The sequence below is a fragment of the Aspergillus homomorphus genome (assembly GCF_003184865.1).
Source record: "Aspergillus homomorphus CBS 101889 unplaced genomic scaffold BO97scaffold_105, whole genome shotgun sequence".
In the NCBI taxonomy this organism is placed as follows: Eukaryota; Fungi; Ascomycota; class Eurotiomycetes; order Eurotiales; family Aspergillaceae; genus Aspergillus; species Aspergillus homomorphus.
Window position 1 is genome coordinate 1 of NW_020291991.1, and position 26,524 is coordinate 26,524.

Genomic DNA, 26,524 nt, shown 5'->3' on the forward strand with positions numbered 1-26,524 from the left:
AGGAGGAGGAGGAGGAGGAGGAGGAGGAAGGGGACCTGTAGCCCACTTAAGCGGCCGGCCGATGGTCATGCGTGGCGCCGCGCTGATTGTACGGGCTCACGGCGGGCGAGCAGCACTCGACGGCCTGGATGTAGGGATCTTCCAGGGCCTCGTCGATCGTGAGACGAGCGGCAGGGTTAGGGTTGAGCATGCCGAGCAGCACGCGCAGCATCTCGGGAGCCGGATACTCCTTGACCCTGAAGCCATGGCCGCAGACCGGCCAGGCGTTGGGCGAGATGGGGCGGACCTCGTTGCCGTCCCAGAACTTCATCCAGCCCGCCATGAACCGGGCGAAGCGGTTGTCGGGGCTGCCGTCTTCCGCATACACCTCGTCGACCACGGCATACTCCCACGGCAGGAACTTGCCCAGCAGCTCGCGGCCAGTCAGCCCGCACGCCCACACGTCGGCCGCCGCCGCATCGTACGCCGACGGCGGGTCGTCCCCCACGCAGCTCCACACCTCGGGTGCCAGGTAGGCCGCGGTGCCCACGGGGCCGCTGGCCGGCGGCTCGACCATGTGCTCTTCGCCGTCTGGCGTCTCGCGGTAGACGACCGCGTACCCGAAATCGGCGATCTTCAGCAGCCCATCACCTCCCAGCAGCATATTCTCAGGCTTGATGTCGCAGTGCGCGATGCCTTTGCTATGCATGTACGACATGCCTAGCAGGAGCTGCTTGACGAGGCAGAGACGCGCCTCGGGGGTGAGGGTGGATCGTGGCGGCGGCGGCGGCGGTCGTGATGATGATGACGATGATGCTGCTGCCGCTGCCGCTGCCTCAACTTGCTCGGGACGAGGGGGCCAGATCAGGTCGAAGATATCTCCGTGGCCGCAGAATTCCATCAGACACGCTAGCTGGCCGTCGAGGAGGCCCAGCGCGAACGTCTGCAGCACGTGGGGATGGTCGAGCTGCAAGCCTATATTGGCCTCGTGGTGGATGGCTCGGGTCAGGCACTGTGCCGAGATGCGCGGCTTGACGAAGAATGTCTTGACCGCGTAGACGACGATCTCTTGACTCGCCGGGCCACGATGGTAGACGGCCTGCACCGAGGCCCAGGCGCCACGCCCCAGGTGAGGACCTTCATATAAGAGGAAGGTCTTCTTCGTATCTGGGTTGAGCACCTCGAACTCCATGAGTCGATAGCGCTCTGTGTCGTCGCCGTCGTCCCGGCAGGCACTGCCACGGCTGCTACTGCTGCTGCTGTGGTTGGGAGTGGTGGTGATGATGTCCGAACTCGAGCTTTGATCAGCTGTGCTCGAGTCGGTGAGGGCAGGTCCCTCGATGGCGGGCTTGGGGTTTTCAGAGTGAAGGCCGACCATTGTTGTCATCCTCTACCTGGGCTTGATAGGCCTGGTAAATTGAATGATGATGGCGACAATGGTAGAGGCCGGTCTGGTGTATGGACGGACTATTGTCCAATACACGATATATGGTTCTTCTGCAGATGATTCTGCAGGAAGAAGAGAGAAACCTAAAGCGAGATATGTTAGGGTTAGGAAAGAGAGTGTGGAGATGAGATAGTGAGACGAACGATTGATGACACCCGTGAATGATAGAATGGGTGAATATCAATGGCGCGGAGAGGACAATAGATAGACAGGCAAATGGGAAGCAAATGCCTGAAAGAATGAAGAAGAAGACAATGATAGTGAAATCAGCAAGTCTTCTAATGAAGACAAAGCCAGGAAGAAGACGATTGCTGAATGCACAAGAGCGATGTGGTTTTAGAGATGGAAACTGGAGGAGGGAAAGAGGAACAGGAAAAGAAATCCGGGGGATAGCACGAGTAGTGGTAGCAGCAGCAGCAGAAAAGTCATAGGCCGCTATTATCTCATTATTGCAATGCTTCAGCTGAGCTGCTAAGTTTTCCTTCCCTCTCTTTCCTTTCTTCTCTCTGAGCCAACCACCCAATGAGGTAGTTTGGTAGTCATGGCTGATCTTGCTGAGTGCAAGCCGTGCTGAACTACAGCCCGGAAGGTGCGAGCCCGGAATAATGTTCCCTGACGATCGATCCTTGAATGAGATCCATTCAATTGACGAGGTGAATTCCCGGACTTGTTCAAGGATTGATGTAATGGAGGCCTTCGAGGACATAATTCACCCATCCGGCATGGTGAAACAACTACAGGGATTCCCAGTATACAAGCTGCCCTTTATTCACATCTTTGTATCCTTTTGATATTCGTCAGACTACATCAATTAACTAATATCTTAGGGCTGAACTGACTATATTGTTTCCCCATAAAGTCAATCGGCGTGGAAGCACCCGAGCATGGAACCACCCAGAATCACGCCGGTCAATACCCAGAGTTCGGCATCCTCGTGAACAGCATTTGACGTCAGTTAAGTGACTCACCGGTTCAAGTCGATGCGGAAGACATGTCCGGGGTGTGATGCCATGAGCTCAAGAAGCACACTGACAGCCATGCCATTACCTCATCATAAGCCAACTGTAGGGTAGATCCTAATTATGCTCTCCAGTTCGGCTCCAAGTAATGATTCTCCAGGTAGCAAGTATAGACCCGTGAGGGCCAATACATGTCCGACAACGAATCTTGCCTTTATGATAGCAGATATGGGCTTTCCATACCCCAGGCAGTCTTTGACATCACAAGGGTCAGTCATGTTTGCAAGACCAAAGTTCGTTCGTCACACCCCGTCGGCTTTGCGATGAACTTGTACTAATGCAAGAGCGCATATCCAATAACGAGCACGTGATGCAAACAGCATCTACACAGTCAGTCATAAGAGGTTGAAAGCACGGCAAGAGTCCGAACGGAGATCGGAAGGAAAGCGCGGGACGAGCCGAGAGTCTCCGGGGCATGACGATTTGGTATAGCGGGGTATGGGAATCGTCGCAGCACATGGCTCAGAAGTCCTGAATGCCGGTCTCACCCTGAAGCCGGGACCTAACATCCTCACTGTCTTCGCCCTCGACAATCCATTCCGGCTCCTCGTCTTCAAAGTATTGCTCTTGTGCCTCGTTCCAGTCATCATATTCATCATTGTCGTCGACCGTCGCGTAATCGAAATCGGTGTCCTCGCCTCGGAGGAATCGCATGGTCATCTCCCACTGCCAAAGCTTTTCCCCTTCTTCCTTGTTGGGTGGAATTTCGTCTCTGTCCTCGGCGAGAATCTCCCCGTTCGGCCCACGGGTATAGCTGAACATGGCGTGAGGGTCTGGATGGTTCAAAGCCTCAAACTTAGCCTCGGATCGACAAAGATCGGCCTCAAGAACCCCGGAGAAGCCTTTGGCGCGCCCTTCAGCTTCTCTTTCAGCCGGGGTCTGGAAACGACGGATCAAACGATCATATAGCAATGGGTCTGCGGTGCTATGGGTATTAGCTTAACAAGTTTCCTTCACGGAGACTGATCTCGCGAATGCAGTCAGTCAAAAGCAATGAGGACAGCGCAAGCGGACCAGCTAGCTCGAGATCAGCAGAGAAGTACTCTGGGTGCATGTCCAGATAACGCTTGCGACGGTTCTTGATTTTGGTGGCCGGGGAGGTCGACACGGTGTCGGAGGCGGCATTTGCTCCCATATCAGGCGTAGTTGGGGTGATGCCCAATGGAAAATGAGGCATAATGTGCGAATACAAGCCAAGCCAGGCCGAGCCAATGCTGGGGACTGATATCTGAGGCGACAAGCACGATACGAACAGGGCAGAAAAGGGAGCGGGGATAAAGTGGGGAGAGAAAGAGAGAAAGAGAGAAAGGAGGGAAAGCGGAAGAGAGCGGCGGGCGGCAGATTAATTCCTGCCGTCATCGAAACTCCGCGGAAGAGAAGAACAACTTGCACATATCAGGTCTGTCTACAGAGTATGGCTGTTCGACTGTCTATCTGAAAAAGAAGGTAAGACTAGTCTCTTCGAATTGATCTCAGGTCGGACTGTTTGTCTTGTCATTGCGTGTCTATGGGTGGAAGGTCCACTCCCCTGCTCCTCAATAGAACAATCGAAGAAAAAAGTGACAGCTTGAGATGGACTTCAACTAACGATTACAATCCAGGATAGCTCCGTGGCCAAAAAGACTCTGGTTAGCTTCAAGTTCACTCAATTCCTATTGTTCTGGCAGATCATTTTCTTCCAAGATCTGACACCATGTCTTTTCCTGGCGGTCTCTTTCAGCAGCGCACCACCAAACAGCTGGTGACCGGCGCAGCCCTGCTCATTCTCACCGCGTTCTATTCGCCTTTGACCGTTCTGACGCTGGCCCCTGTCTATGGTACTCACGGTACCCATGTGTTCCATGCCTATGGAGTTGCAATCGTGGGAGCCATGGGATGGTTCATGAAGGACCACATCCAGCGACTGTCCGGCCGCAAGGCGGTCTATTTCGTCCCTGTCGTTGCCTTCTGGATTCCCACCATCCAAACTTTCCTATTCTCGTCAAGCTCTGTCCTAGGAAATCCCGTTGGTCCCATCTTCACCGAGATTGCGGCCTATTACCCATTGGTCATTCTCTCCGTCGCTTGCGCTGGCAAGCTGGTGCAGGCCGGCCTGGATCTGGGCCGCCACGGTGAAGCCGTTGTGGAGCACGTCCCTCTCCTCTCCTCATACGTGATTTACAAGGTCGGCGAGAAAATCGCCAAGATCTTCCTGGCGAAGTTCATCGGATCGACTATCCTTCTCAGTCGTGCTGGTTTGCAGCTCTTGTTGCCTATCCTGTACTCTGTCGTCGTCCCCTCCAAATTCCTTCTCTTTGCACTCCCCTCTCTGCTCCTCTCCGTTACCTCCAATGTGCATCTCAGTACGAATACCCTGAACTCGTACTTGAACGATGAGGGCTTCGCGCTCGTTGCCCGTCAGGACTCCAACACGGGATACATCTCGGTTCTCGATAACCTGAACGATGGCTTCCGGGTCATGCGATGCGACCACAGCTTGCTGGGAGGCCAGTGGACCAGGATGCCGCGCGGTTATAACCCTGCCACCTTGGACCCAATCTATGCAGTCTTTACCATGCTCGAGGCCGTTCGCCTGGTTGAGACCGACCACGGTGAGGCCCGCGTGGACGCCAACAGCAAGGCGCTCGTCATGTAAGCAATGGACCATACAAGCTACATCTCCACCATGCTAACCTACATACAGTGGTCTCGGTGTGGGAACCACTCCTTCCGCCCTGATCGAGCACGGCATTGAGACGACCATCGTGGAAATCGACCCCGTCGTGCACCAGTACGCATTGGAATACTTCCACCTCCCCTCCAACCACATCGCCGTCATCGAGGACGCCACCACCTTCGTGGAGCGATCCCCCAAGGCTCAGTACGACTACATCGTGCACGACGTCTTCACCGGAGGCGCCGAGCCCCTGGAGCTCTTCACCATCGAATTCATCGAAAGACTAGCCTCCCTCCTGAAAGACGACGGAGTCATCGCCCTGGTAAGCAAGGCCATTCTACCATACCGCCCTAACTATCTTCAAAACTAATCCCCACGCCAGAACTACGCCGGCGACATCACCCTCTACCCCGCCGCGCTCACCATCCGCACCATCCAAGCCGTCTTCCCCACGTGCCGCGTCTTCCGCGAATCCTCCGACACAGACGACCTGACCGGCGACTTCACCAACATGGTCATCTTCTGCAAAAAGAGCGCCGCCACCCCGCTGCGCTTCCGCCAGCCCCTCGCCAAGGACTACCTGGGTAGCAAGTTCCGCGAGGACCACCTACTCCCCAAGCACGAGGTCGACCCCGCCCGCTTCGAGGTCATCGAGCCCAACGGCCGCCGTCTGTTGACCTCCCGCGAGACACACCTGCTGCACAAGTACCAGGATCGCTCTGCGCTAGAGCACTGGCAGATCATGCGCACGGTGCTGCCGGACCTCGTGTGGGAGTATTGGTAGTGGATTCCTGCTGCCGACAGATATATTCATATATTTTGCTGGGATCTCTTCTCTCTCTGTCCCCGGCTTTTGGTGTTCTTGTTATCACACTGTGTCAACAAAGTATGTATGGATAGGTGCACTGGTGCTCTTACACGCAAGAAAAGTTTGGCTCAGTCGCGTGTAATAATATTTTGAAAACTAGATTTATCTTAATGGTTTGGATTCTTTCTGGAGAAGATACTTCTCGTTTGTTACTCGAAATTCTCAGAGGGATGGTCAAGAGGAGTAGTTGGGGAGGTTGCTCCTGTCCGCCTAGTCAAGCAGAACTCCCTTACGACAAGCTAAGCTACTACTCCGCAACGAGCACCACGCAAGACGATTCAAGCCCAGCTAAAACGATCTTCCATTGGTATCCACAACACACACAACTAGGTAGACTCCGGAAAAACTGCGCTAATGATTTGTATCATTGACATGGCGATAAAGACCCATGGGTCCCCTGCCCCAACAACCAGATCAAGCAAAGAGAGAGTGATAGATTGAATTGATTCCTGCCGCAGATCTTCCTACCCAAACCCCGGCCCAACAACCATATCCACAAATCCAGAACCCTTCCCTAAAACCAATCTGGTATCACGCGGGCGCATGCAAACAACCAAACACCAGACCCGGGGGGGGGGACCTAATTTACTTCAATATGTACTGTACTCGTATGACTGCAGAGGATGCGAGAGAAAAGGCAATATTATTACAGATTTCCAAAACCTTGTCGCTGGCGACCGTGGTTCATGCTAGCCCCATGTATCTATCACATTATGCAGACGGACTGCCGCGGGGACTGCCGGTGGTGCCAGGCTTCTTGACCAGACCCGCGAAGAAGTTGGCCAGCGCTTGATTGTGCGCTTTCTCGTCGCCCGTGGCGGAGGATGTTGAGGGGGTTTCTTTCTTCTGTGATCGACTGGCTTCTCGTTCCTGTAGTTGTGCGCCGTTAGATGGATCTCCATTGGAGGAGCCGGGAAGTTAAGCAACGCCCTGCTTATTACTAACCTTTAGTTTGCGGAGCATATCATCCGCGTCGACTTGGATACCACCCATGTTGAATTGTACGGGACCGATATGTTCATTGACCCGACCGCTGTCGTCAAGCGGGGACATCTCCAGCTGTGGTGCCTGTTTCGTCGTACGATCCTTCTCGTCTTCCATCTTGAGCTGTTCCAGGACTTCGAGTTGTTTCGTGAGGAAGGCTTGCATGTCGGATGTGTCGACTTCGATTTTGGTGCCGTTTTGCTGACTCCCGGGATGAGCGATGGAGATGTCCCGCTTGGGGTCTTTGATCGTCTGTTCGAAGATCGCAACCGCGCTGGTGCCATCGTCGGCCGTCTCACCTTCAGGGTTGCTGTCGCTGGGGCCGTTGGTGATTGGCTCTGGGGGATCCTGAATCTCGATCGACCAGGCTGTTGATACGCCGTCCATGTCAAATCCTTCGCGAATGATCCGGATCTTGCCCCATGAGTCCCAATTGGGAGGAACGAGAATCTTATCCCGGTCGATGACGTTGTGTTTGAATGACTGGCGTTTGAGTAATGAGTGGATGCCGAGGGATGAGTGTATTAAGCTTTGGAGGGAGTTGGCAAGGAAAGGTGTGGTGTAAATTAGTGACGCGCCATCTGTAGACAGTTAGAATCGCAGTCGAAGATAAAGGTTTTCTCCATACGTTTCAGAAGCAATGTTCTCATGAATTGAAGGATGAAGTCGAACTCTTCTTCGTGCCAGCCGTGGTCTTTCTCTAGCTTCTCGATCTTGTCGGCCTGGTGGATTGAGAACAAACATTAATCAATGCTAACTCCCAACAGCTTGATGATTCACTTACCCCTTGGCATACAACACACACGGGTATACCTAGCCCTTCATCCCACTCACCAGGGCCGGTAGGTATCGTTACGGGGCCACCGGAGCTGGTAAGACCTTGCGCGCCAGCCGAACTTGCGTCCATTCCTCGTTTCCGTTCCCTCCACTCGGTCATGTTTTCTTCCATGACTATCTTCGTCTCATCGTCCAGTGATATGAGGACATGTCTCAGAAGACGCACCCATTCGCGGAGTCGGCGAACCCACGTCCAAGGGTCTGACCAGTCCAGTAGGATCACAACCAAGGTTTCCGGCACCGATTGTGCGGTCAGAAGCGGCTTGAGGAGGGGCGCAAAGGAAAGAGAAGGCTCGGAGAGTAAGTACGCAGAGACGCGCGCAAGAATATCTACCAAGAGCATGAAATTAGCATTTCTAATAGGCATGGAGGGGGCCGGAGATCTGAATTCCGCCCACCCTCCGGCGGCGGATTTACCTTCGTGATCAGCGTCCAGCACATCCTGGTAAGTATATCCTAAGGCGAACTGATTGGCCACCGGCGGTACCCGTCCTTTTCGCCTATCATTCGAGAGATTAGGATCTGAAGTGTCGGCGGATAGAGTGTCGAGGAACTCTCTCTGGCTCTCGGGGGTGCCGCCTGGAGTATGGTTCAGATAATCAGCAACAATGACATGACCGAATGGTGCTCGGGGCGACGATGGCCCCAACGCGGTCGCAGGGGCTCAGGGCTTCCAACCTAAGATCAGGAGATTCTTCTCCGGAAGGCGCTTTCCATTCGCGACACTATCCAGCATGGACGACCAGATATTTTTCTTGGTGCCATCTTTGCTGGAGGGCCGACTGTTGTTGCCGGTCCCGAATCGGGACCCTGTATTTTGGCTCGACGCTGACATTATTCTATCCAATTTCGACCATGCTCAGCTGGCGCCGTTCATTCCAAGTCGAATTGAAGCAGGGTATATCGGAGCGAGTCAAGGTATATGGACGCGTTGGATTTGCGGTAAAATCAAGCGGTGGGCGGATGGTTATCGGAAACGACACTGGGGGTCAGGGGAATCTGGCGTTTGGCCGCAGATCTCGGAGGGCGGGGAGGGGGGGGGAGAGAGCACAACAGGTCCAGATGTTATTCTTCCTTCCCTCAGAAAAATAGTCAGGATCGGACCGAAAGCTTAAAATGCGGTGTTTCTGCCCAAGGTCGCAAACGGGCGATCGTGTTTTGCTCGTAGCGGAGCGGAGGAGCGGATTGCTTCTCTTTCTAGGCTTTGTAAACAATTAATTGCACAAGATTGGGGCTGGTCGGCCGTCCGTCTTTCGCGGGTGGGGACCTTCCCTTCCCGCGGTCAGCCCGTGATTTTGACGGAACTTCTGCTGCTCGCTGTTGCTGCTGCCCGCCAGCTTTTTGGCTTCGTCATCTTCCACATCAACACACGTCCATCCTTATGAATACCTGGATATAATCGGTGCAGCACCTGTCACCATCGTCTCCCAATCATGAACAACATCCGTCAAGTCCAGGCGCTGAACAAGCGCGAGCTTGAAAACGCCGTGTACGTGTGCCCTTCCTTGCTGTCCATCTTTCTTGTTACGTCGCGCTGACCCGTTCAAACCCTGTTATGCAGACCCCCAGAAGCCTCCTGGCACGCCGACTATCGAGATACAGCCTACATCTACATCGGCGGACTGCCATTCGACCTCTCCGAAGGAGACATCCTCACCATTTTCTCCCAGTACGGCGAACCGGTCCACATCAACCTGATCCGCGACAAGGACACGGGCAAGAGCCGGGGCTTCGCATTCCTCAAGTACGAAGACCAACGCAGTACAGATCTCGCCGTCGACAATCTCGGCGGTGCGACCGTCCTCGGGCGAGTTCTGCGCGTGGACCACACCCGGTACAAGCGGCGGGACGATGAGGAGGAAACGGACAACGTCGCGAAACTCATCGGGGACTCGACCAGCAAGGCAGCTGCCGACGACCGGGATACCGATGACGAGCGGAGAAGAAGACGCAAGAGACGAACCAGCGAATCACGAGAGGAAGAGCCCCGTCGACGCCCGAAGCTCAAGGAGGAGCTCGAACTGGAGGAGTTGATCCTGACCCACGATGAGGAGGACCCGATGAAGGAGTTCCTCATTGAAGAGAAGAAGGAGGAGGTTGCGCGAGCGCTGAAGGCGCGGTCAATTGAAAAGTCCTCGCGCAGACGAGACAGCCGCGAAAGATCAAGCCGGCACCACCGCTCTCACCGTCACCGGCATGATGACGACCGTTCGCGCTCGCGAGAGAGAAAGCATCGGGACCGGCGGTCGCCGGTTAGGGAGTCTCGATCTCACCGAGACCGCTCGCCCCCCAGAAGAGACAGATCCTACAGAGACAGGACGCCAGTCGCATCCAGATCACCGGAGCCGAGGCGCACCAGAGATCGCGATGACCGCTATCGTTAGATGTCTGAAGCAAGGCGGTCTGATTAAAAATTATACTACTCAGTAATCAAGATAAGGTCTATCCAAAGCGATGAAAAACGCCAACAAGCAAATGCCAAAGCCTCTCCGCTCGCTCGTCCATAGCCAATTTCTGTCGATTGTTCCAAAATTCACCAGGAAAATCAGATGTTTATGCGATTTCTGATCTACAGACGCATCGATGGGCTGCTTTCTGAGACTGTTCTGCGCTTTGGCTACCACGAGGATGGTGGAAATTTGCCCATGCAGAAGGGTGGGGGTAGCAAATCAAGAGGATTGATGGAGCTCCTCTCAGGAATGAACGGACAGGCTCCCTTTAACCACCTCCCAGGTACCTCTTCCAGCCCGTTCTGGTACAATACAGCTTGCCGTCGTCATCCTCGTGGAGAACAAACTTCTCCCATCGGGCATCTCTACCTGAACCAATGACTAGGATCGTTGTGTCATCGGGCCAGCCGATGATACCCTTGGTCGGTGCCCCAAGCGAGTTTCCCAGGGGTGGGATTTGAGCTGGTCCGGATGGCGCTTCGTTGCCAACCTCGAAATGTGCAGTGGCGGATGAATATATGTCAGATAAGAATCCGGGAAGCCCGGGGATCTTCGCCAGGAATCCCCACTTCGAAGTTGGCCCTTCTTCTTTGGGCACACTCGCCAGCTGCGATCGCTGGAGACCGTTGCGTGTGGGAGGGAGTTGAAATACATGTAGGGTCAATTTATCGGATGTCACGGCGAACCGAGTATTCGAAGGTGATATAGCGATCGAATATATCAATGCTGGATCCACCCCGCGGCGTACCTCCGCAATCTTCGTACAGTTACTGGTAGAATAGACTCGAATCATAGTGCCCTATGAAGATCGTACAGTGTCAACGACCGAGAACCTGAATTCGACGACACCTAGAATCTCTCACCTGGAAACTTGCCGTGGCCAGAAGCTCGCCATCCAAACTCAGAGTCATTGTCCGCAGGGGATTGGCATGTGCAGGAATGATGCTGACATTGCCCGTCTCGAGTTCAACCAGCTGAACCTGCCCAGGCGACCGCCCGGGGAAAGCGAGTAGCTTCTCACCCAGACACACCAGGCCGGCCGGGTTATCCGTCGTTTCGAAGACCGAGAGCTTCCGCGGAGGAATCGAGAAGGCGAAGACATGGACACTGTTGAGCAGCGCGACGACTATATGCGACTTGGACAAGCGGACGCCCAGGACCGAGGTACGGAATTCGAGTGTGATGGCTGCTTTCTGCTTCGCATCGTCCCAGATCACCAACTGTCGCGGAAACACCCCCTTTCCGTCAGTACGAGTTCGAACCAGAAACGGAGCATGTCGGGGTCGGGATAGGTTGTACGCACCTTATTCTGAGGGAACTTGGGTTGTCTTCCTCCGCCAATGATTGCGAGGTATTTCGACTGGCCCAGCATGGTCACCAGACCGATGCCGGCGTTGAAATCTGGGGGTGCGTTAGCAACCCGCTTCTCGCGGATGCGAGTCGAATGTCGAGGGTATGGAGAGAGTATGAGTGACGTACCTCTTGAGACCGTGAGCTCACATGGATCGGTCTTGAAGACTATTTCATGGAGAACGCATGCCGGTAATTAGCTTGATTATTCCGGATGAGAAGAACGCAGGAGAAAGGCAGCACAGCATGTGAGACAACTCACCACAGAAGCCCGAGTCCAGGCCCACGGCGAAACATGTATTGTCGTTGTTGAAGGAGGCCGACAGGGACAACGGCCCTACCGACTCATCGATGAATTGTCGCGTGTTCATCGTGACAGCCGAGAGAAGAGGCCATCAGCGCTGTATCCTACCGGATGGAACAGAGGTATAAATAATTGCTGGAGTCCGGGGAAAGGGCACAGCTGATGATCGGTTTCCGGTGCTGACCTCATCGCGGCGGCCTCAGGCATTGCTCATGGTATTCAATGAGAGTCATGTAATTGTGCTCCAACATACTCAGTACAGCGCTTAAAGTTGATTGAATGCTCAGAGAAAGGGAACGGTACAAAGACGCTGAGCTATACATATGTCAATGAATGGTGGGAAATAGGTTCGTGTGAAAGAACTAATAGCACAAATAGACCGAGTCAGCTTCCTGCCTCAGGCATTGAATCTTTTCAGGCACTTATGATGTAATGCTTAATAGATCTTCATCGAGACAGCTCTGTATATGCTGCATGAGAATCTATGCATGTGGTCATCAAATCACGGCAGGGTACCTCTAAATACATCTATTCTACAATGAACTCATATTCATGAAAGATGAGTTTTATTCAATCAAGTTGTGCATAACGCGAAATATTTCAATTACAGATAGGGAATTTATATCATAAGTAATGGTCTGATCCATTAATATCCTCCGTTTCCAGCGGCTTTCGAGCCATCAGCCTCTTTTTGACCACTAGCCACGTCCAACTCATGTTGCATGGCATCGCCCAATAGTCCAACGTCAGTAATAACAGATACCATGTCGAATCCTTGCTCAATGCGAGCCCGAGCATCAGCACCACCGGTACCTAATCAAATAAAAGAGCGGTTCGTCAGTAGTTGTCGGAGTCAGGAACGAGGGCATAACGGTAGAGCTTACAGAAGATTGCAGCCCTCTTTCCAGCAGCCTTCGTCGCAGCCAGAATGCGCTTGATGGCTGCCTCATGCTCTTCGCCGCCTCTGGGGACGTTCAAATGCTTGGCAAGATCAAAAGGACCTGCGAAGAGAATATAAGTATGTGTATGTCTGCAATGCCCTGTTCCCAAACATACCGATCAGAAGGCCATCTAAGCCCTCAACCTTGGCAATCTTCTCAACGTTCTCGACTCCGGACTTCGACTCGATCTGAACCATGACGATGATGCCATTCTGAGAAACCTCTTCGTAATCGTTGTCGGAAAGTACGCTCGGGAACGAGTGCGAGGCGAACATCGGCCCGTAACCTCGAGTTCCAAGTGGTGGGTACTTCACGTAACTGACAATCTTGGCGGCGTCGGCCTAGGACAATAGACAGTTAGTACGAGTTTCTGACAGAGTAGCAATCAACAGGTAAGGTAAGCGTCTCGCGTACTTCGGTGTGGCACATTGGCGTAAGGATACCGTGAGCACCGGCATCGAGGGCTCGTTTGATCATCCATTCTTCACCCCATGGGACTCTGATAATGGGGATGGCTCCTTCCGAAGCAACAGCATTGCTGAGCTACAGGCTGTCAGTATGTTTGAGATTTCGGACAGAAGAAATCTCGTACTTCGTAGTAATCTCTATCTGTGATCAAGCCATGCTCTGCGTCGATGAGGACCCAGCTGAATCTGGACTTTTCTGTTGTGGGACGGTGAAGAATGGTCTTTGCTACAGCGGCGCTAGGGAATCTGCCAGCAAGAAGCGAGCAATATTGGTTAACGAGTGCGATTCCAGAAATGCGTTGCAGTTGATGTTTCGGAACGCACCACCACCGGAGAGGGCAAGCTCGTGATGAGGGGCAATGAGGGGTAGAACATACGTGAGCCAAAAGCCGTGGGCCACTACGGACTGGTCGCGGAGGTTCCGGGGGTCGGCAACTTGGGGAGCCATTGTGGTTTGTTCTGAGCAAGATTTGGGATTTTATGTACTGGCGCAGTGGGATTGGAATTGTTTGAGATTGTTTGGGCTCGCTCGCGATGAGGTCAATGGGATTTTTAAACAAATATACAGCTCGGTGCATGTCCGACCCGAAGCCCATTTATCCGCGGTTGAGTCCGGGGGCTGCCCCCACGTTTCCTGGATTGGTATCCACTGTCCCCGGTTTAAATGTGTCCGAACATGGGGTCACAGGCGGCAGTTTGATTTAGAGCCTATAGAGTCTAATGGGCAGTCATTGAAAGTCGTATGCCTCTGGTGGCCTATAGTTTCTACTCACGTGATGCGGTCCGAGTCCATCATCAAGTGACTTATAAGAATTCCTAGGTATCAGCTTCAATACTTCGAGTGGTAAGTGTCGCACGACTATCAATTGCATGGAATTGTCGGAGCCAGAAACCAGGGGAGGTAAGATAGTATATGGAGCAGAGGGCACATCTAAATCTGCTGCTTGGACCTCGGCCCCCTGCCAGCAGACCGACAGCCAGATTGGGCCGTGGTGAGGAGTGACTCGGTCTTTCAACTCACACGGGCCGAGACGGACACACTTCGCGCCGACTCAGCACCAGGCTCTTGACCACCGGGTATACCACACGCAAACGTTAGTCTACGGTGTTATCATTCCAGAAATGTCCTGGATACAAAACCAATCTCGCCGTCTGGAGAACTTACACCTGCTCTACATGTTGTCGGGAATGGTGATGCCGAGTCGGCTGCACTTGCCGTGACGCAGTAGCCTCATCCGACTATCAAATGTGGCTTAAAACTTCAACTGCATGATGGGACACGATGCTTCGATTATGATTGGGTTAGACCGGTCAAAACTGCATTAAGCATGCCTCCAAGACCCAGATACATCTCTATAACTTCCCAGCGTCCGAGCAAAGCAGAACACGAACTCACACGACGTGTGACGATCGCCGCCGTCGACAAAATAAAGACAAATCAGAGACACCACCAAGCACAGATACGACGCTCAGATCCATCCTTCTTTCAGCTCGCCAAACTTTACGATGGAGCGACTACGTGTCCACGGAAAATCATTTCGCAGACCCTCAAGATGGGTATTTAGCGCAGTCCCCAAGGCCTCCGGCGTTCGAGTGATTTCTGTTTCAAATCTGGCCCATCAAGATTTCTTACCCTCGGAATCATGAAAGCGCCTACATTCGAGACGATCAACGTCACCGAGGTCGACAAGATCGGATCGGAACCCATCCAAGAACCCCATACTCCTGTGAAGGACAGTCAGATCCGCCTTGATTGTCCGCCGAAGCGGCTGGTTCTTTGCTGTGATGGCTCATGGCAGTCGTTCAACCATGGGCAATGAACATTCCCTCCAACATAGCACGAATCAGTCGTGCGATTGCTCGCTATGGACTCGCCGATAATGGGTGAGATTTTGTCCATCAAATCGTCTACTACGATGCCGGTGTGAGTACTGGTACGAGCAAAAAGGAGGACCAAAGCTGGGTGGCCATTACGATGGCCGGTGTCCAGAAGACCTGGGAGGGCGCATTCGGTCGCGGACTGGAGGAAAATGTCTGCGAGGGATATAACTTTCTAGTGAGCAAGAAATCCAGTATCGCTTGGGGCAAGAGCTATTCTAACCTCATGCTAGGTGAAAAACTGGAGTCCCGGGGACGAGATTCACATTTTCGACTTCTCCCAGGGTGCCTATACATCCCGAGCCTTGGCAGGCCTGATTTGCAACATGGGCATCTGCATGCCAGACATGATGGACGACTGGTAGGCTATGTACGAGAATTACAAGAACAGGTTGAAGAAGGAACCCAAAATGGCCCTCCTCAGCATCAACAGGCTCTCTCGCATGGAGATAGGCTCCTGGAGTGAGGTTCCCAAGGGTGCTACCGCGGGCTTGAAGTACGAAGATCGTTTTTACAAGGATGCTCCGATAGAAGTCATTGGCGTCTTCGATACCGTGGGCGCTTTAGGCTTGCCCAATAACACTTGGTACGATGTCACGAGCCGTAACAGTGAGGAGCATGGCTTCCATGATACGGATGTACATCCACAGATCAAGCACGCCTTTCATGCTGTGGCGCTAGATGACAATCGAGCACCCTTTAGTCCCACACTGTGGCATCTCCCAGTCCGCAACACTAAGACCAAACTGATCCAGTGCTGGTTTCCAGGATGCCACATTCACATCGGAGGTGGTAGTGAGCAGACCGCGCAGCACAGAGGAGATCTGGAATCGATGGCGAGTCTGTCACTGGCCTGGATGGTTGACCGGGTACGAGAGCACACGAAGCTTCAATTCGAGCCCTATGAATTGACGCGTCTCTACCAAACATACATCAACACCATCCTTGATCTATCGCAGCGCTTCTTTAAGAAAGTGGGACCCGGAGCGCAATTATAGCTACGCCAAAGGCGATGGTAAGTCTCACGATGACGAGGCAGGCCCCAACAACCGTACAGGTTATGGTGGCTGGGGTATGGGATCCCGGCCCGACAGTATGACTTTCGGGATAAAAATGACCGGTACGATCAACCGCACCCCGGGCCAATACAAACCGATCAAGAAGAACGACAAGAACGAGACGGTGACCTTGAATCCACATCACTATTCCACCGAAGAGTACACCCACCCCGTGGTTGCATATGCTCTCGGCAAGTCATATCAGGAGGCTAATCAAGGACCCGTGCTGCATTACCAGCCAGAGGCACTGAAAGACTTCACCCGCGTGAAGAGCCCGACAGACCCGGTGACGGGTGAAATCCGGGAGGGAATTTTTGGAGAGGCATCATTCCGTCTAAAGAGAAAGCCTACCTGAAAGCGGGGTGGGACTACCTATGGCGCGGATCGGAGCCGGCTGCTGAACCAGAAGTCCTGCTCATTCCCGAAGTGCCACTCTGGGAAGATACAGATGATAACCTCATGAGCGAAAGAGACTACATGCGTGCCGACTGGCTGGCATTCCGAGGCCCCAGATTGTGGTTTCCGAAGCCAGTCAGGGATCATATCGACGCGCATCTGGCAAAGCACGAGGATCTTCAACGCGAGGTGTGGCTACTTCTGCATCTGGCTGATAAGGCTCGCTCCCAGCTCAGTAGTGTCTGGCGGAAGAGGTCCGTGGCCTATAAGCTGAGGCAGAAGCTTCCGTCGACGGGCAATGAGGAGAATGTGAAGCTGATGCTTGAGACGGGGGTGCGCACATGGGAGTTTCTGGCTATGCTCGACCAAGGCAAGTTGTATCCCGAGATGGTGTATGAAGGGAAGCGACTTTGAGCTTGTTGGACGTAGGCACTCAGAATGCTATATCTGTATGTGGTTAATGAACTACCCTGGATGGCTTTAGACCATGATAGGATTGCACGGAGTCTTGCGATTCATAGGAAGGCGGGCAGTAAGATTGCACTGACGGATATTCTCTTCCTAAGCCGTCAGTCAGGACTTCCTCCGCAGGAGTTGACCACCAGCCGAAGCTTGATTCCTGCCTCAGGCAACAATCAAACCCAAGGCATCCAGCGGCCCACCGCGACCCACGGCGGCGACGGCCTTTTGGTGACCATAACCCCTGAACTAAAACCAGCAACCAGCAATCATTTGATAAACGCCTGCAAGACAAAGGACTGCCCAGATTGGGCATTTGCATGTCACTTCAAACTCTCGAGGACCGACGAAACAGACAGGTCGCACGGCTGTCGCTTCTTGCAGTCAGATATTCTGTCGCAGGCTCGCAGCTGCTGAAGCATTGATCACCAGCGGGGGTTGCAAGTTGAAACTCCCTAGCCCGACAATAATTGATTATTGAAGATCCCTCAGCCTCCGGATCGGACAGGTCGGTAAATATTGGTTAAAGTCACTACCCCATACCACCGGTGCTTGTAAATGAGTCCGAGTAAATATTGATCTGATTGTGCCTGAGCGATCCATGGGTGGACATGAAATGGGGAGATGGAAAGAGCCAGGTTGTACCGGGATTACCAGGCTAAGACAGACTGGAGAACCAGCCTTGGGTAGTGATTGGTCTGAGAGCCACTGAATGGGGAAAGGGGGATCGCTGCGGGAGTGTAATTTATGTATGCTGTATGGGTATGGTTATGAGGGGGCAAGCGGGCTGGGATCTCTGCCTCAGGTGTCTCGCTGTGGTGGCCTTACTTTTCCCCCTTAAACTCACCTAACGGGCAGTTTGACGGGGAAGAACAGCACTAGTACTCCCTCAGGGGAGAACTAACTGACTGACTGACGGACGGACTGATTGCCTGCCCAGAGTACCGTAGCGGCAACAACCATCCCCATTCCCAATCCCATCTCCATCTCCATTCATTCTCCCTCTTATCTTCCCTTCCCTTCCCTTCTTCTTCTTCTTCCTCCACTTCAAACGACCTTCATTTGCTTCATCTTCCTCCTCTTTTCCACCCTTCCACTCGCTTGCTTATTCCTCCTCTAATTCTCTCCGCCTCCATCTTCCCTTCTTTCTTTGTTCCCCCCCTCTCCTCCCTTCTTTAGCCCACCATGTCCTCCTCATTCAGCGCAGTAAGTTGTTATCTTTCCCCTTTCTCTAAGTCGGCCGCTCGAATTGCCTCGCCCACCCCACCACCACCCCAATGGTCTTGGGAAGCAGGCATTTCTCGATCGCATCCACTCTTTAACTCTTCTTTGAGTCTCAACCGTGGTTAATTGGCGTCTAACTTCAAGCCCAAGCTTCGTCGCAAGAAAAATGTCAAGAAGGGTATCCAGTTCTGTCTGATGGTCTGTGGTGCCAGCGGAACCGGTATGTCCACGACCAAACACAATCATGCTATTCAGTCCAGAAATTGACCCAACGTTTCGCTCTCCCTAGGACGCACCACTTTTGTCAACACTCTCTGCGGAAAGAAGGTCCTGGAAGGAAAGGACGCCGACGACGCTGCCAACGCCCACATCGAGGATGGTGTCCGCATTAAGCCTGTCACAGTCGGTGAGTAGGCCACCATGCTGAGTGTGTCTTCAGCTGGTGCTAACAAACAGCTGCATAGAACTCGAATTGGACGACGAAGGCACCCGCATCTCCCTAACCATTGTTGATACCCCCGGATTCGGCGACCAGATTGACAACGAATCAAGGCAGGTGGACCTGGCAGCAACTTTACCACACCCACCCGGAGCACGACTGACCGTTTCGCAGCTTTGGTGAAATTGTTGGATACCTTGAGCGTCAATACGATGATATTCTGGCCGAAGAATCGCGGATCAAGCGTAACCCCCGCTTCAGGGACAACCGTGTCCATGTCCTCCTTTACTTCATCACACCCACCGGTCACGGTCTACGTGAGCTCGACATTGAGTTGATGAAGCGCCTCTCCCCCCGTGTCAACGTTATCCCGGTCATCGGAAAGGCCGACGCTCTCACCCCCGCCGAAAAGGCCGAATCAAAGAAGCTGATCATGGAGGATATCGAGCATTACCGCATCCCTGTATACAACTTCCCTTACGATATCGAGGAGGACGACGAGGATACCGTGGAGGAGAACGCCGAGCTGCGGGGTCTCATGCCGTTCGCTATTGTCGGTTCCGATGAGTTTGTCGAGATCGAAGGTAAGAAGGTGCGTGCCAGGCAATATCCCTGGGGTGTTGTCGAGGTCGAAAACCCTCGTCACTCGGACTTCCTGGCCATTCGCAGCGCCCTTCTTCACAGCCATTTGGCCGACTTGAAGGAAATCACCCACGATTTCCTCTACGAAAACTACCGTACCGAGAAGCTCAGCAAGAGCGTGGACGGTGCCACTCCGTACGTATTTCTGACTGTCGCACCATGCGTGCGAATTCCGTGCGGCGACTAATATCTCTGCTACAGTACACAAGACTCTTCCATGAACCCCGAAGACCTGGCCTCTCAGTCGGTTAGATTGAAGGAGGAGCAGCTCCGCCGTGAGGAGGAGAAGCTCCGTGAGATCGAGCTGAAGGTACAGCGTGAAATTGCCGAGAAGCGCCAGGAACTGTTGGCTCGCGAAAGCCAGCTGAGGGAAATCGAGGCCCGCATGGCACGGGAGGCCAGCCAGAGCCAGGTCGATGTCACCAACGGAGATGCCTAAATGAAGACCCCAGAAGACCCTGGGACCCAGGGAAGACGGTCTCCGCATGAATGACACCTGACACCGTATGTGCCTTTGTAATGAGAACCGTGGCGCGGCAGTGGTAACTGTCTACGGGGTAAAGATTAGTCGGCCGTTTATTCACGTTAATAGCTTTTTCTTTTTTCTCTTTTCTTTTGCTTTTCTGATTTTTCTTTTGATCTGCAAGGGAAAGGGGGAGGGCAAATGCAACGTTCCGTTTTAGTACGACGATGACTGGGACCAACAAATCCTCTCGCTGCTTTTTCTCTCTCTCTTTCTCACTACCCCTTGGGAATTCAGGCCCGCACAGACAAGGAACAGAGAACGAGCAGAGGGCAAGAACGGACATAATTTCGGCTGCGATCCTTTCACACTTTCAACTTCATCATCGTCTTATCGAAGGCCACACGACCAACCATCTATCCCCGTGCTGCAAGATGTCTGGAGTCAGAAGAAATAGCATCATTTTTAATCACTAACAGTTATCACTGAGGAGCATCTGCATAAAGCTTTTATTTCTTTTTCCCCCCCTCTATTGCTACCATTGCTGTCCTTGTTGCCTTGCCTGTTTCTCGTTCCTTCATGATTCTGTATCTTTTCTTTTTTTTCCTTCCTCCCTTTCGCCCCTTCCATGAAACCCTGTCACAGTGTCAGCAGCGCGCAGCAAGATTCCCTCTTTTGTCCCGAATTCTATTTTATCATTGAATCAATCATATTTAAGTTCTTATCTGTGTGCAACAAACAAGACTCGTCGTGGGTTCGTTCCGATCATGTCTGTTAATTCTTAGTCCTCAAATCCGAATGCACCAACTGTGGTTTGTTCATCTATGTGTATTGGAGAGTAAGTTAGACTCGACAGTGTTCTTCTTAGTATTTGATCCGGGGAATCTAGTAGGTTAGGTATAGGAAGCAGTCACTACCTAATACCTTCAAGCATCAGCCTCCCTCTGGGGCGAGAACTTGAGAATCAATCGAGTTCCCTCAGCTCTCCCCAGTTCCTACTTGCCGTCCGTCAACTCCCCTCGCCAACAAGAAAAGAAGATGAAAGAAATCCGCGTCTCTTCTATCCCGAGCGGGTACAATCAATCCCCCCTTGTATTCTATTCAAGATACAACCATCCACTCAGGGAATGTGTTTTCTCCACGCCATAAAACAAATAACTTAGCTCGAGTTGACCATGGTGTCCTAGTCCGGACAGACAGACAGATAGACAGACAGACGGATGGATGTATATACCGCTTTACACCACACGGTCATCGCGTACACCAACTAAACACAAAAGCCCAACCCGAAGAATCCGGCCGTATGCGTCCACTATTTCTTGACAGGGGAATAAAAACCATGCTTTTCTTGTCGGCCGCAGAGGGGATATCTTGATACGTGCATGGGTGGGACAGCTTTCATCCTCGATAATATATATACATACATATATACATAATATACATACATGGCGATTATAGCGGGCGTAGCGGGGGCGCTAATACAAGCAGAAGGGAAGGGGAAGGGGAAGCGGAAGCGGAAGCGGAGGCGATGGTATCGAGGGTCCGGTTTCTGTCTGTGGGTTGGTTTTGCTTTCGGTCTTGGAATACGTACTTGAGCGGCAGTTTTCGTTATTGGGAGGGAGGTCTACATTCAGACTACTACATGGACAAAGTAGAAGGTGCGATGGCGATGCTGCCCCAGAACGCGGATGAGCGGGAAATAGTCAATCACCCGAAATCAGAGGTGGATGTTGGGATAAGGTAGAATGGTTGATGAAATAGGGTAGATAGAATAAGATGAACAGATTGGTGCGAGAAGGGAAAATGACGAACCGATCAACAAGAATAAGAAAACAGGTGGTATTTTGCGCTTCATTGTACACAGCGGGAGAGAGAATTGAAGGTCTGATGAGGCACTCAAATGTGAATGTGACCAAGGGTACAAAGACAGAGTAGCTGAGAGGACTGACATTGAGAGATATTATAGAAAAGAAAAGGGAAATGAATCTCCCACACAGGCTCTCAAAAGGATAGCGTGTGAGGGGAGATTCTGGGAGCAAAAGGGTGATGATTGATGTGTTGAAGGTTAGTGACGCAAATGGATAGTATGTATGCCCTCCGCCTTTTTGAGCTAATCGGATGAAAAGAAAACAAAGGCCTTTCTAAAGCGCAGTCAAAATAAAGGATACTTGGGCTGGAAATAGAACATAAAATTGTCTCTCCCCGCATCTTCTCTCCTTCGACCCATGTCAGTGGTCATTAACCTAGTGTTGTGGCTTGTTCCAGAAATCCAAACTGGCGACCACATCCTCCCCTGACTCATCTTCATAGGCATAAAGAATCTGTGACAAGGTAAGCAACTGCTTAGATGATTCTGGCCGACGGCGGCTCAACTTACTTCTCTGGTCGACGAATGCAACATGCGGATATTCTTCCCTGTCATAATATGCACCAGCTCGCTCGTTTCAATGTGCCGGATTTCAATAAAGTTGGGTTCGAAGGCGAGAATATAAGGGTAAGAAAGTGCAAATGCGTTGGGGTTGCCCTCCCAGGAGATCCTCCAATCGGGTCGGGCACGCCACCCGTTGCGATTGACGAAGAATGAGAAGTCGCTGTAGTTCAAAAGGAATTCGCCGTTCATGCGTTCAATGTGAATAGGCTTGACATTCTCCTTGCGCGCGACGAAGTCAAGAGAAGTATCTGCCTGATCGAGCAGAGACTGCGTTTCGGTGGTCTCGAGACTGACGACCTCAAATCCTCGGGCACAGCCGACACAGAGTGTTGAGCGAAGGAAGTGAATCGACGAAGACTCGGCAGGAATGTAAAACTCCTGATTGCGCATATTAGCTTGCAAGGCAGCGATGAAGTGAGAACCAATGCAAAGGTACGAACCTTGAAGAGTTTCAACGTGTCTTGTCCACTCTGGAACATCTTACTGACAGCCGACTTCTTCTTACCCTTCGCCAAATTGTCCATAGGCTCGTAAACCTTGATAGTCGTCGACAAAGCAGACGTTTTGACAGAGCACACCAGATGACGTCCGAGCCCGATACCAGCCTTGAAAAAGTTCGCATGACCTTGGATTTTCTTGGGCCGCTTCGCGACTGTATTCTGACCCTCATGGATCTCGAGTGCATCCATGGGATACGAGGACAGTGTTTTGTTAGACAGAACCAATAGCAATTGGTATTCTTCCAATGTATCAATCTGGGTAACCTGGCTGACATCCAAAACACGCCGGGGCTTCGCTGACTTGTCTTTCGGCCAGCGTTCGGAGAGGTAGATGCCGCTGTCTGTACCGTAAACCAACTTTCGGCCACCATCTACCCAAGCGCGGTCAGCATACTGAATAACTGAGTAAGGAGGACAAATGATGACAACATACCAATTGGAACAAGGCAGTTGACACGATTGACGGATGTGAAGAAGTTTTGACAGAGGACTGTCTTGTTGTAGAAGTTGCTATTGCGCTCCCTGAGCTTCCGCTGCTGCTCTTCTACCAACTCAATGAATTTTCGCCGTTGGGTGGTCGATGTGGCGTACAAAGTCTGCTCATACCCTCCCTTGCCAAGATGTCTAAAGGTGATAGGAAGGCCATCTTTGGTGGTGGGCGGATTTGCTGCAGCCTTGTTGGAGAGGAGGCTGGACGACGGCCGTTTGGGAATTCCCACCTTCGGTATTACCTCATCCATCTGAGCGATGACCAACAGCTCAAGCGGAATAGGTTTCCGATACACGCGATATTCCTCACGCTTGTTCACAACCTTGATTCTCACCAGGAGAACTGCATGATCGAAAAGGTATGCCGTAACCTCTGAGCTGTCAGTTGGCGTCTTCTTGAACGCCATCTTCGACAACATCTGTCTATTCTCCTCGGTCAGCTTCAGGTCAACATAATCGCCAGGACCAAACTTCAGCGCTGCGTTTAGCTGCACCAAGTTAAAATGATTCTCAGCCCTTCCACTCTCCGCGTTGACACGAGACAGGAAGTCCTTGATGAGCGCAATTGCCTTGGGAATATCCTGGCGATCCGGACTGTCCTCAGCCGTGTTCTTGTTCACTTGCTCTAGCAGAAGTGGGTATCTTGCGAGACGGGTAGTCGGCTTGGTCAGGTAACCATTCAGTTCGAGTTTACGCGACTCCTTCAATCGCTCCGTCTCCTCTACAAATCTTGCAAATGCGGGATTTGAGGCTTTCTCTTTCTCGAACTCGTATTTGCCATACAGTTGGTTGGCACCATATTTGATGAACGGATCGAACCGTGGCACGTGTTGAAGAAAGATATCACCGACCGTCTTGACAACGTGGCTTTCCTTTTGTCGCGCATTTAGAGCTTCGCAGAGACCCCCATTGACCTTTAGGACCTCTAGACAATTTCCGAAGACCGTTCGAATGAATTTCTCACGGCGATGTTCGGGGATAGGTGAGGTGGTGGCGTTGCCAGCAGCCCGCAATGGCCTCATCCAGAAGTCTCGCAGATACTCTAGGTCTTTAACGAAGTCACGTTCGGTGTACATGATCTCAAAGATAATCTCTTGACGCTTCTTCTCACGGTCGTCAATGCTGTCAGATACCTCCTTGGGCACCATGTTGATCCAGAGTTTCTGATTGTCATTATCGTCGTCATCGCCGTGCAGACTGCCTTTAGAGGTAGAAGATCGTAATCCCGGCTGCGGCTTCAGATTCAGCCTTGCCTGCTGTTCAAGTCTTCGGGGGCAGGCGATGGAATAGCACAGGCTATCTCGGGTACAAGTTGGCGAATAGCATTCACTCAACAGCGTGAATACACCATTGACCTCCGAGCTGGGCGCCTCTTCTCCCATCGTCTCTTTGAACTGATAGATCTCCCCCTGTGCATCTCGCAGACGATGATCATACGTCACATCGTGGAAAAACTTCTGGGCATCCAGAGCACGACCCAAGAGCAAAGCCAGATTCCGATCGTTCGTCTTAATGATGTGTGCAATCAAATCCACTGCGTGCGCACCGGTGAAAGCGTTTTGATATGACAGCCCGTTCTTTTGTAGTTCAGACAAAGTGATCCGCTCCCGGAAAACATCCGCGACCCGCGAAAGCAAAGCCGGATAGACCAGGGGAACCTTACTCCGACGGGAGTTGCTTTGTGCGAGGCCGGGCTGATTGGTGTTCGGCTTTCCTGTCACTGTGCTCTGCATGCTCATTGTTCGATCCGGCACAACGGTCGATGCCATTGACATGGATCGTGAATTGTTGGATCCATCGCTGGGCGGGCGGGGTCTTCCGTTGACGTTATGGGCGCTTGTGGGCTCAGGCGGGTAGCCATTGACTGGAGGCTGGTTTGGCCCGGATGGTTGCCTTCTGGGTGGAATCACTCGCCCCGTGCTTGTGGTGTAGGCATGATCTCGATCCGTCGGGTAGGTGGTCAGCGACATGGCGCGCTCGTTCGGGTTCCGCTCAGGAACGGGTCGCCCCTGAGCTGTCATCGGAGCCGCTGCATTGTACTGCTGTTGGCGGATTGCATTGGCAGAAGTATGGTTAAAGCTACTCAGGGAGGGTTGAAACATTGGAGGACCACCCATTTTCGCCATTGACCGTGATCGATTCGCATCCGAGTTCAGGGCGGGATGAGCCGGCATTGTCCTGGTGTAACCCTTTGTGTCTGGGTATTGTGGCCCCGTGTTTGGCCGGGAATCCAACCTCTGAGGCTGAGGATAAGCTGAGCGTCCGGGGTAAGGCCGTGCGGGGTGCTGAGACGATTGCTGAAAGGAGGGCGGTGCCGCGCTACCGGAGTATGCTTGGTAGTAGCCGTTCGGCGCCCCCGATGAGTATCCATTCTGCATCTGGCGTGCGGGTGGGGGAGGCCCTCGGTGCATCTGTGGATGTGGCACGTGTGATGACATCGTGTGAGCTCGATCTTGGGAGAATTGAGGGGTTTGAGATGTCATCGTTTGCGAGCGTCCCGGTGGCGGAGCACCGCCAAAGATCTCGGAGTATGCAGCATCACGCTGAAAGGCAGAGGGGTGTCCGTAAGGCCGGTAATTCCGGCCTTGCTGGCCCCCTAGATCAGCCATGACGACCTGATTCTCTTCGCGATCGTGATCGTAACTATTTGAGCGTTCGTGTGATGGAACGGGCGGGTGCGACTCGAGGTTTAAGGGGGGAGGTGGGAGGTGGGAGGAGATCGTCTCAGTACAAGTAGGGTATCGAATCCGGTCGTAGAGAGCGTGCAAGTTGTCGCAAAAGATCGTTCCAAGTCGTGGAGAATCGGGTAAAGGAGAAGGAGGCGGGTTGGGGGAAAGAAAAAAGAAAAAAAGAGGTCCTCCACGGGCAATAATTTATAAGCACGTAAGAAAGAGAAAAATAAGACAAGAATAAAATGGCAAGAAGGAAATTGAAAAGATATCTAGACAGAGAAAGAAGCGCGTCCGTTTATCATGCCTCAATGAGTCCGGTAGTTGGATCAGGTTGGCAGCCTGGGGAAAGGCGTCGAGACCGCGTGGTGTGTTGATATGGTGGTGATCGAGGTGCGCTTGGTGGAGGAGGAGCCTTGAGCGCAACGGCAAACCAGGGCCCCTGGTTCATAACCTCAGCATTCTCCCTCTAGCTGATGGGTCAGTCGATCGACACACAGTGCCTAGACAATGCAAGTCCGAGTAGACTAGGCACAGAGAGGAATAAGAGTGGGGAGGGAAGAAAGGAGGGGGG

At 52.5% G+C, this 26,524-nt stretch overlaps 10 protein-coding genes across 10 annotated transcripts; 4 read left to right on the forward strand and 6 right to left on the reverse strand.

The window, feature by feature from the left end:
- Positions 1-46: 46 nt before the first annotated feature.
- BO97DRAFT_358434 (putative serine/threonine protein kinase) lies at positions 47-1,171 on the reverse strand (the record flags this gene model as incomplete). Its single annotated transcript, XM_025692257.1, has 2 exons — positions 47-733; positions 821-1,171. 2 exons carry the CDS (start codon positions 1,169-1,171, stop codon positions 47-49), a joined length of 1,038 nt encoding a protein of 345 aa, XP_025545748.1.
- Positions 1,172-2,907: 1,736 nt separating this feature from the next.
- BO97DRAFT_358440 (uncharacterized protein) lies at positions 2,908-3,622 on the reverse strand (the record flags this gene model as incomplete). Its single annotated transcript, XM_025692258.1, has 2 exons — positions 2,908-3,362; positions 3,460-3,622. 2 exons carry the CDS (start codon positions 3,620-3,622, stop codon positions 2,908-2,910), a joined length of 618 nt encoding a protein of 205 aa, XP_025545749.1.
- A 202-nt stretch (positions 3,623-3,824) lies between these two features.
- BO97DRAFT_447437 (spermidine synthase) lies at positions 3,825-6,099 on the forward strand. Its single transcript, XM_025698780.1, has 4 exons — positions 3,825-3,891; positions 4,047-5,076; positions 5,129-5,423; positions 5,484-6,099. The coding sequence occupies exons 2-4, from the start codon at positions 4,139-4,141 to the stop codon at positions 5,883-5,885; spliced, it is 1,635 nt and encodes a 544-aa protein (XP_025545750.1). The 5' UTR covers positions 3,825-3,891; positions 4,047-4,138; the 3' UTR covers positions 5,886-6,099.
- Positions 6,100-6,504: 405 nt separating this feature from the next.
- On the reverse strand, positions 6,505-8,982 carry BO97DRAFT_474183 (dynein family protein). Its single transcript, XM_025700299.1, has 6 exons — positions 8,469-8,982; positions 8,208-8,369; positions 7,738-8,120; positions 7,582-7,675; positions 6,915-7,534; positions 6,505-6,839 (listed from the first exon to the last, which is right to left on the reverse strand). The coding sequence occupies exons 1-6, from the start codon at positions 8,623-8,625 to the stop codon at positions 6,681-6,683; spliced, it is 1,575 nt and encodes a 524-aa protein (XP_025545751.1). The 5' UTR covers positions 8,626-8,982; the 3' UTR covers positions 6,505-6,680.
- Positions 8,983-9,223: 241 nt separating this feature from the next.
- On the forward strand, positions 9,224-9,943 carry BO97DRAFT_315221 (uncharacterized protein; the record flags this gene model as incomplete). The annotated part of the gene is made up of 2 exons (XM_025691262.1): positions 9,224-9,279; positions 9,352-9,943. Coding segments are annotated over 2 exons (648 nt in total), but the record flags the coding sequence as incomplete, so codon positions are not given.
- A 235-nt stretch (positions 9,944-10,178) lies between these two features.
- Positions 10,179-12,209, reverse strand: BO97DRAFT_447439 (phosphatidylinositol-3,5-bisphosphate binding protein HSV2). The gene is made up of 5 exons (XM_025698781.1): positions 11,853-12,209; positions 11,720-11,758; positions 11,544-11,641; positions 11,104-11,460; positions 10,179-11,039 (listed from the first exon to the last, which is right to left on the reverse strand). The coding sequence occupies exons 1-5, from the start codon at positions 11,959-11,961 to the stop codon at positions 10,509-10,511; spliced, it is 1,134 nt and encodes a 377-aa protein (XP_025545753.1). The 5' UTR covers positions 11,962-12,209; the 3' UTR covers positions 10,179-10,508.
- Positions 12,210-12,534: 325 nt separating this feature from the next.
- On the reverse strand, positions 12,535-13,838 carry BO97DRAFT_481822 (HpcH/HpaI aldolase family protein). The gene is made up of 6 exons (XM_025700839.1): positions 13,680-13,838; positions 13,428-13,548; positions 13,250-13,378; positions 12,951-13,176; positions 12,779-12,895; positions 12,535-12,707 (listed from the first exon to the last, which is right to left on the reverse strand). Exons 1-6 carry the CDS (start codon positions 13,748-13,750, stop codon positions 12,541-12,543), a joined length of 831 nt encoding a protein of 276 aa, XP_025545754.1. The 5' UTR covers positions 13,751-13,838; the 3' UTR covers positions 12,535-12,540.
- Positions 13,839-15,118: 1,280 nt separating this feature from the next.
- On the forward strand, positions 15,119-17,048 carry BO97DRAFT_474186 (T6SS phospholipase effector Tle1-like catalytic domain-containing protein; the record flags this gene model as incomplete). The annotated part of the gene is made up of 6 exons (XM_025700300.1): positions 15,119-15,152; positions 15,192-15,358; positions 15,414-15,541; positions 15,614-16,154; positions 16,201-16,531; positions 16,597-17,048. The coding sequence occupies 6 exons, from the start codon at positions 15,119-15,121 to the stop codon at positions 17,046-17,048; spliced, it is 1,653 nt and encodes a 550-aa protein (XP_025545755.1).
- Positions 17,049-18,278: 1,230 nt separating this feature from the next.
- aspA (putative septin AspA) lies at positions 18,279-19,837 on the forward strand (the record flags this gene model as incomplete). Its single annotated transcript, XM_025697948.1, has 6 exons — positions 18,279-18,299; positions 18,468-18,537; positions 18,607-18,723; positions 18,782-18,869; positions 18,931-19,533; positions 19,600-19,837. 6 exons carry the CDS (start codon positions 18,279-18,281, stop codon positions 19,835-19,837), a joined length of 1,137 nt encoding a protein of 378 aa, XP_025545756.1.
- A 2,121-nt stretch (positions 19,838-21,958) lies between these two features.
- On the reverse strand, positions 21,959-26,143 carry rom2 (putative Rho guanyl nucleotide exchange factor (Rom2)). The gene is made up of 4 exons (XM_025690746.1): positions 23,226-26,143; positions 22,733-23,163; positions 22,239-22,670; positions 21,959-22,182 (listed from the first exon to the last, which is right to left on the reverse strand). The coding sequence occupies exons 1-4, from the start codon at positions 25,888-25,890 to the stop codon at positions 22,105-22,107; spliced, it is 3,606 nt and encodes a 1,201-aa protein (XP_025545757.1). The 5' UTR covers positions 25,891-26,143; the 3' UTR covers positions 21,959-22,104.
- Between the last annotated feature and the right edge of the window lie 381 nt (positions 26,144-26,524).

Excerpts from the sequence above, each read along its gene's own strand:
- rom2 (XM_025690746.1), bottom strand. The coding sequence starts at position 25,890 with ATGGCTGATCTAGGGGGCCAGCAAGGCCGGAATTACCGGCCTTACGGA. Across the intron at positions 22,671-22,732 it reads ACACGTTGAAACTCTTCAAG|GAGTTTTACATTCCTGCCGA; the intron begins GTTCGTACCTTT and ends ATGCGCAATCAG. Across the intron at positions 22,183-22,238 it reads TGCATTCGTCGACCAGAGAA|ATTCTTTATGCCTATGAAGA; the intron begins GTAAGTTGAGCC and ends ACCTTGTCACAG.
- BO97DRAFT_481822 (XM_025700839.1), bottom strand. The coding sequence starts at position 13,750 with ATGGCTCCCCAAGTTGCCGACCCCCGGAACCTCCGCGACCAGTCCGTA. Across the intron at positions 13,549-13,679 it reads GCCCACGGCTTTTGGCTCAC|ATTCCCTAGCGCCGCTGTAG; the intron begins GTATGTTCTACC and ends TCTTGCTGGCAG. Across the intron at positions 12,708-12,778 it reads AAAGAGGGCTGCAATCTTCT|GTACCGGTGGTGCTGATGCT; the intron begins GTAAGCTCTACC and ends TTATTTGATTAG.
- BO97DRAFT_447437 (XM_025698780.1), top strand. The coding sequence starts at position 4,139 with ATGTCTTTTCCTGGCGGTCTCTTTCAGCAGCGCACCACCAAACAGCTG. Across the intron at positions 5,077-5,128 it reads AACAGCAAGGCGCTCGTCAT|TGGTCTCGGTGTGGGAACCA; the intron begins GTAAGCAATGGA and ends ACCTACATACAG. Across the intron at positions 5,424-5,483 it reads ACGACGGAGTCATCGCCCTG|AACTACGCCGGCGACATCAC; the intron begins GTAAGCAAGGCC and ends TCCCCACGCCAG.
- BO97DRAFT_474183 (XM_025700299.1), bottom strand. The coding sequence starts at position 8,625 with ATGTCAGCGTCGAGCCAAAATACAGGGTCCCGATTCGGGACCGGCAAC. Across the intron at positions 8,121-8,207 it reads GCTGGACGCTGATCACGAAG|ATATTCTTGCGCGCGTCTCT; the intron begins GTAAATCCGCCG and ends TGCTCTTGGTAG. Across the intron at positions 7,535-7,581 it reads GAGAACATTGCTTCTGAAAC|ATGGCGCGTCACTAATTTAC; the intron begins GTATGGAGAAAA and ends AACTGTCTACAG.
- BO97DRAFT_447439 (XM_025698781.1), bottom strand. The coding sequence starts at position 11,961 with ATGAACACGCGACAATTCATCGATGAGTCGGTAGGGCCGTTGTCCCTG. Across the intron at positions 11,759-11,852 it reads CCTGGACTCGGGCTTCTGTG|TCTTCAAGACCGATCCATGT; the intron begins GTGAGTTGTCTC and ends TCCATGAAATAG. Across the intron at positions 11,461-11,543 it reads CCAAGTTCCCTCAGAATAAG|TTGGTGATCTGGGACGATGC; the intron begins GTGCGTACAACC and ends TTTCCGCGACAG.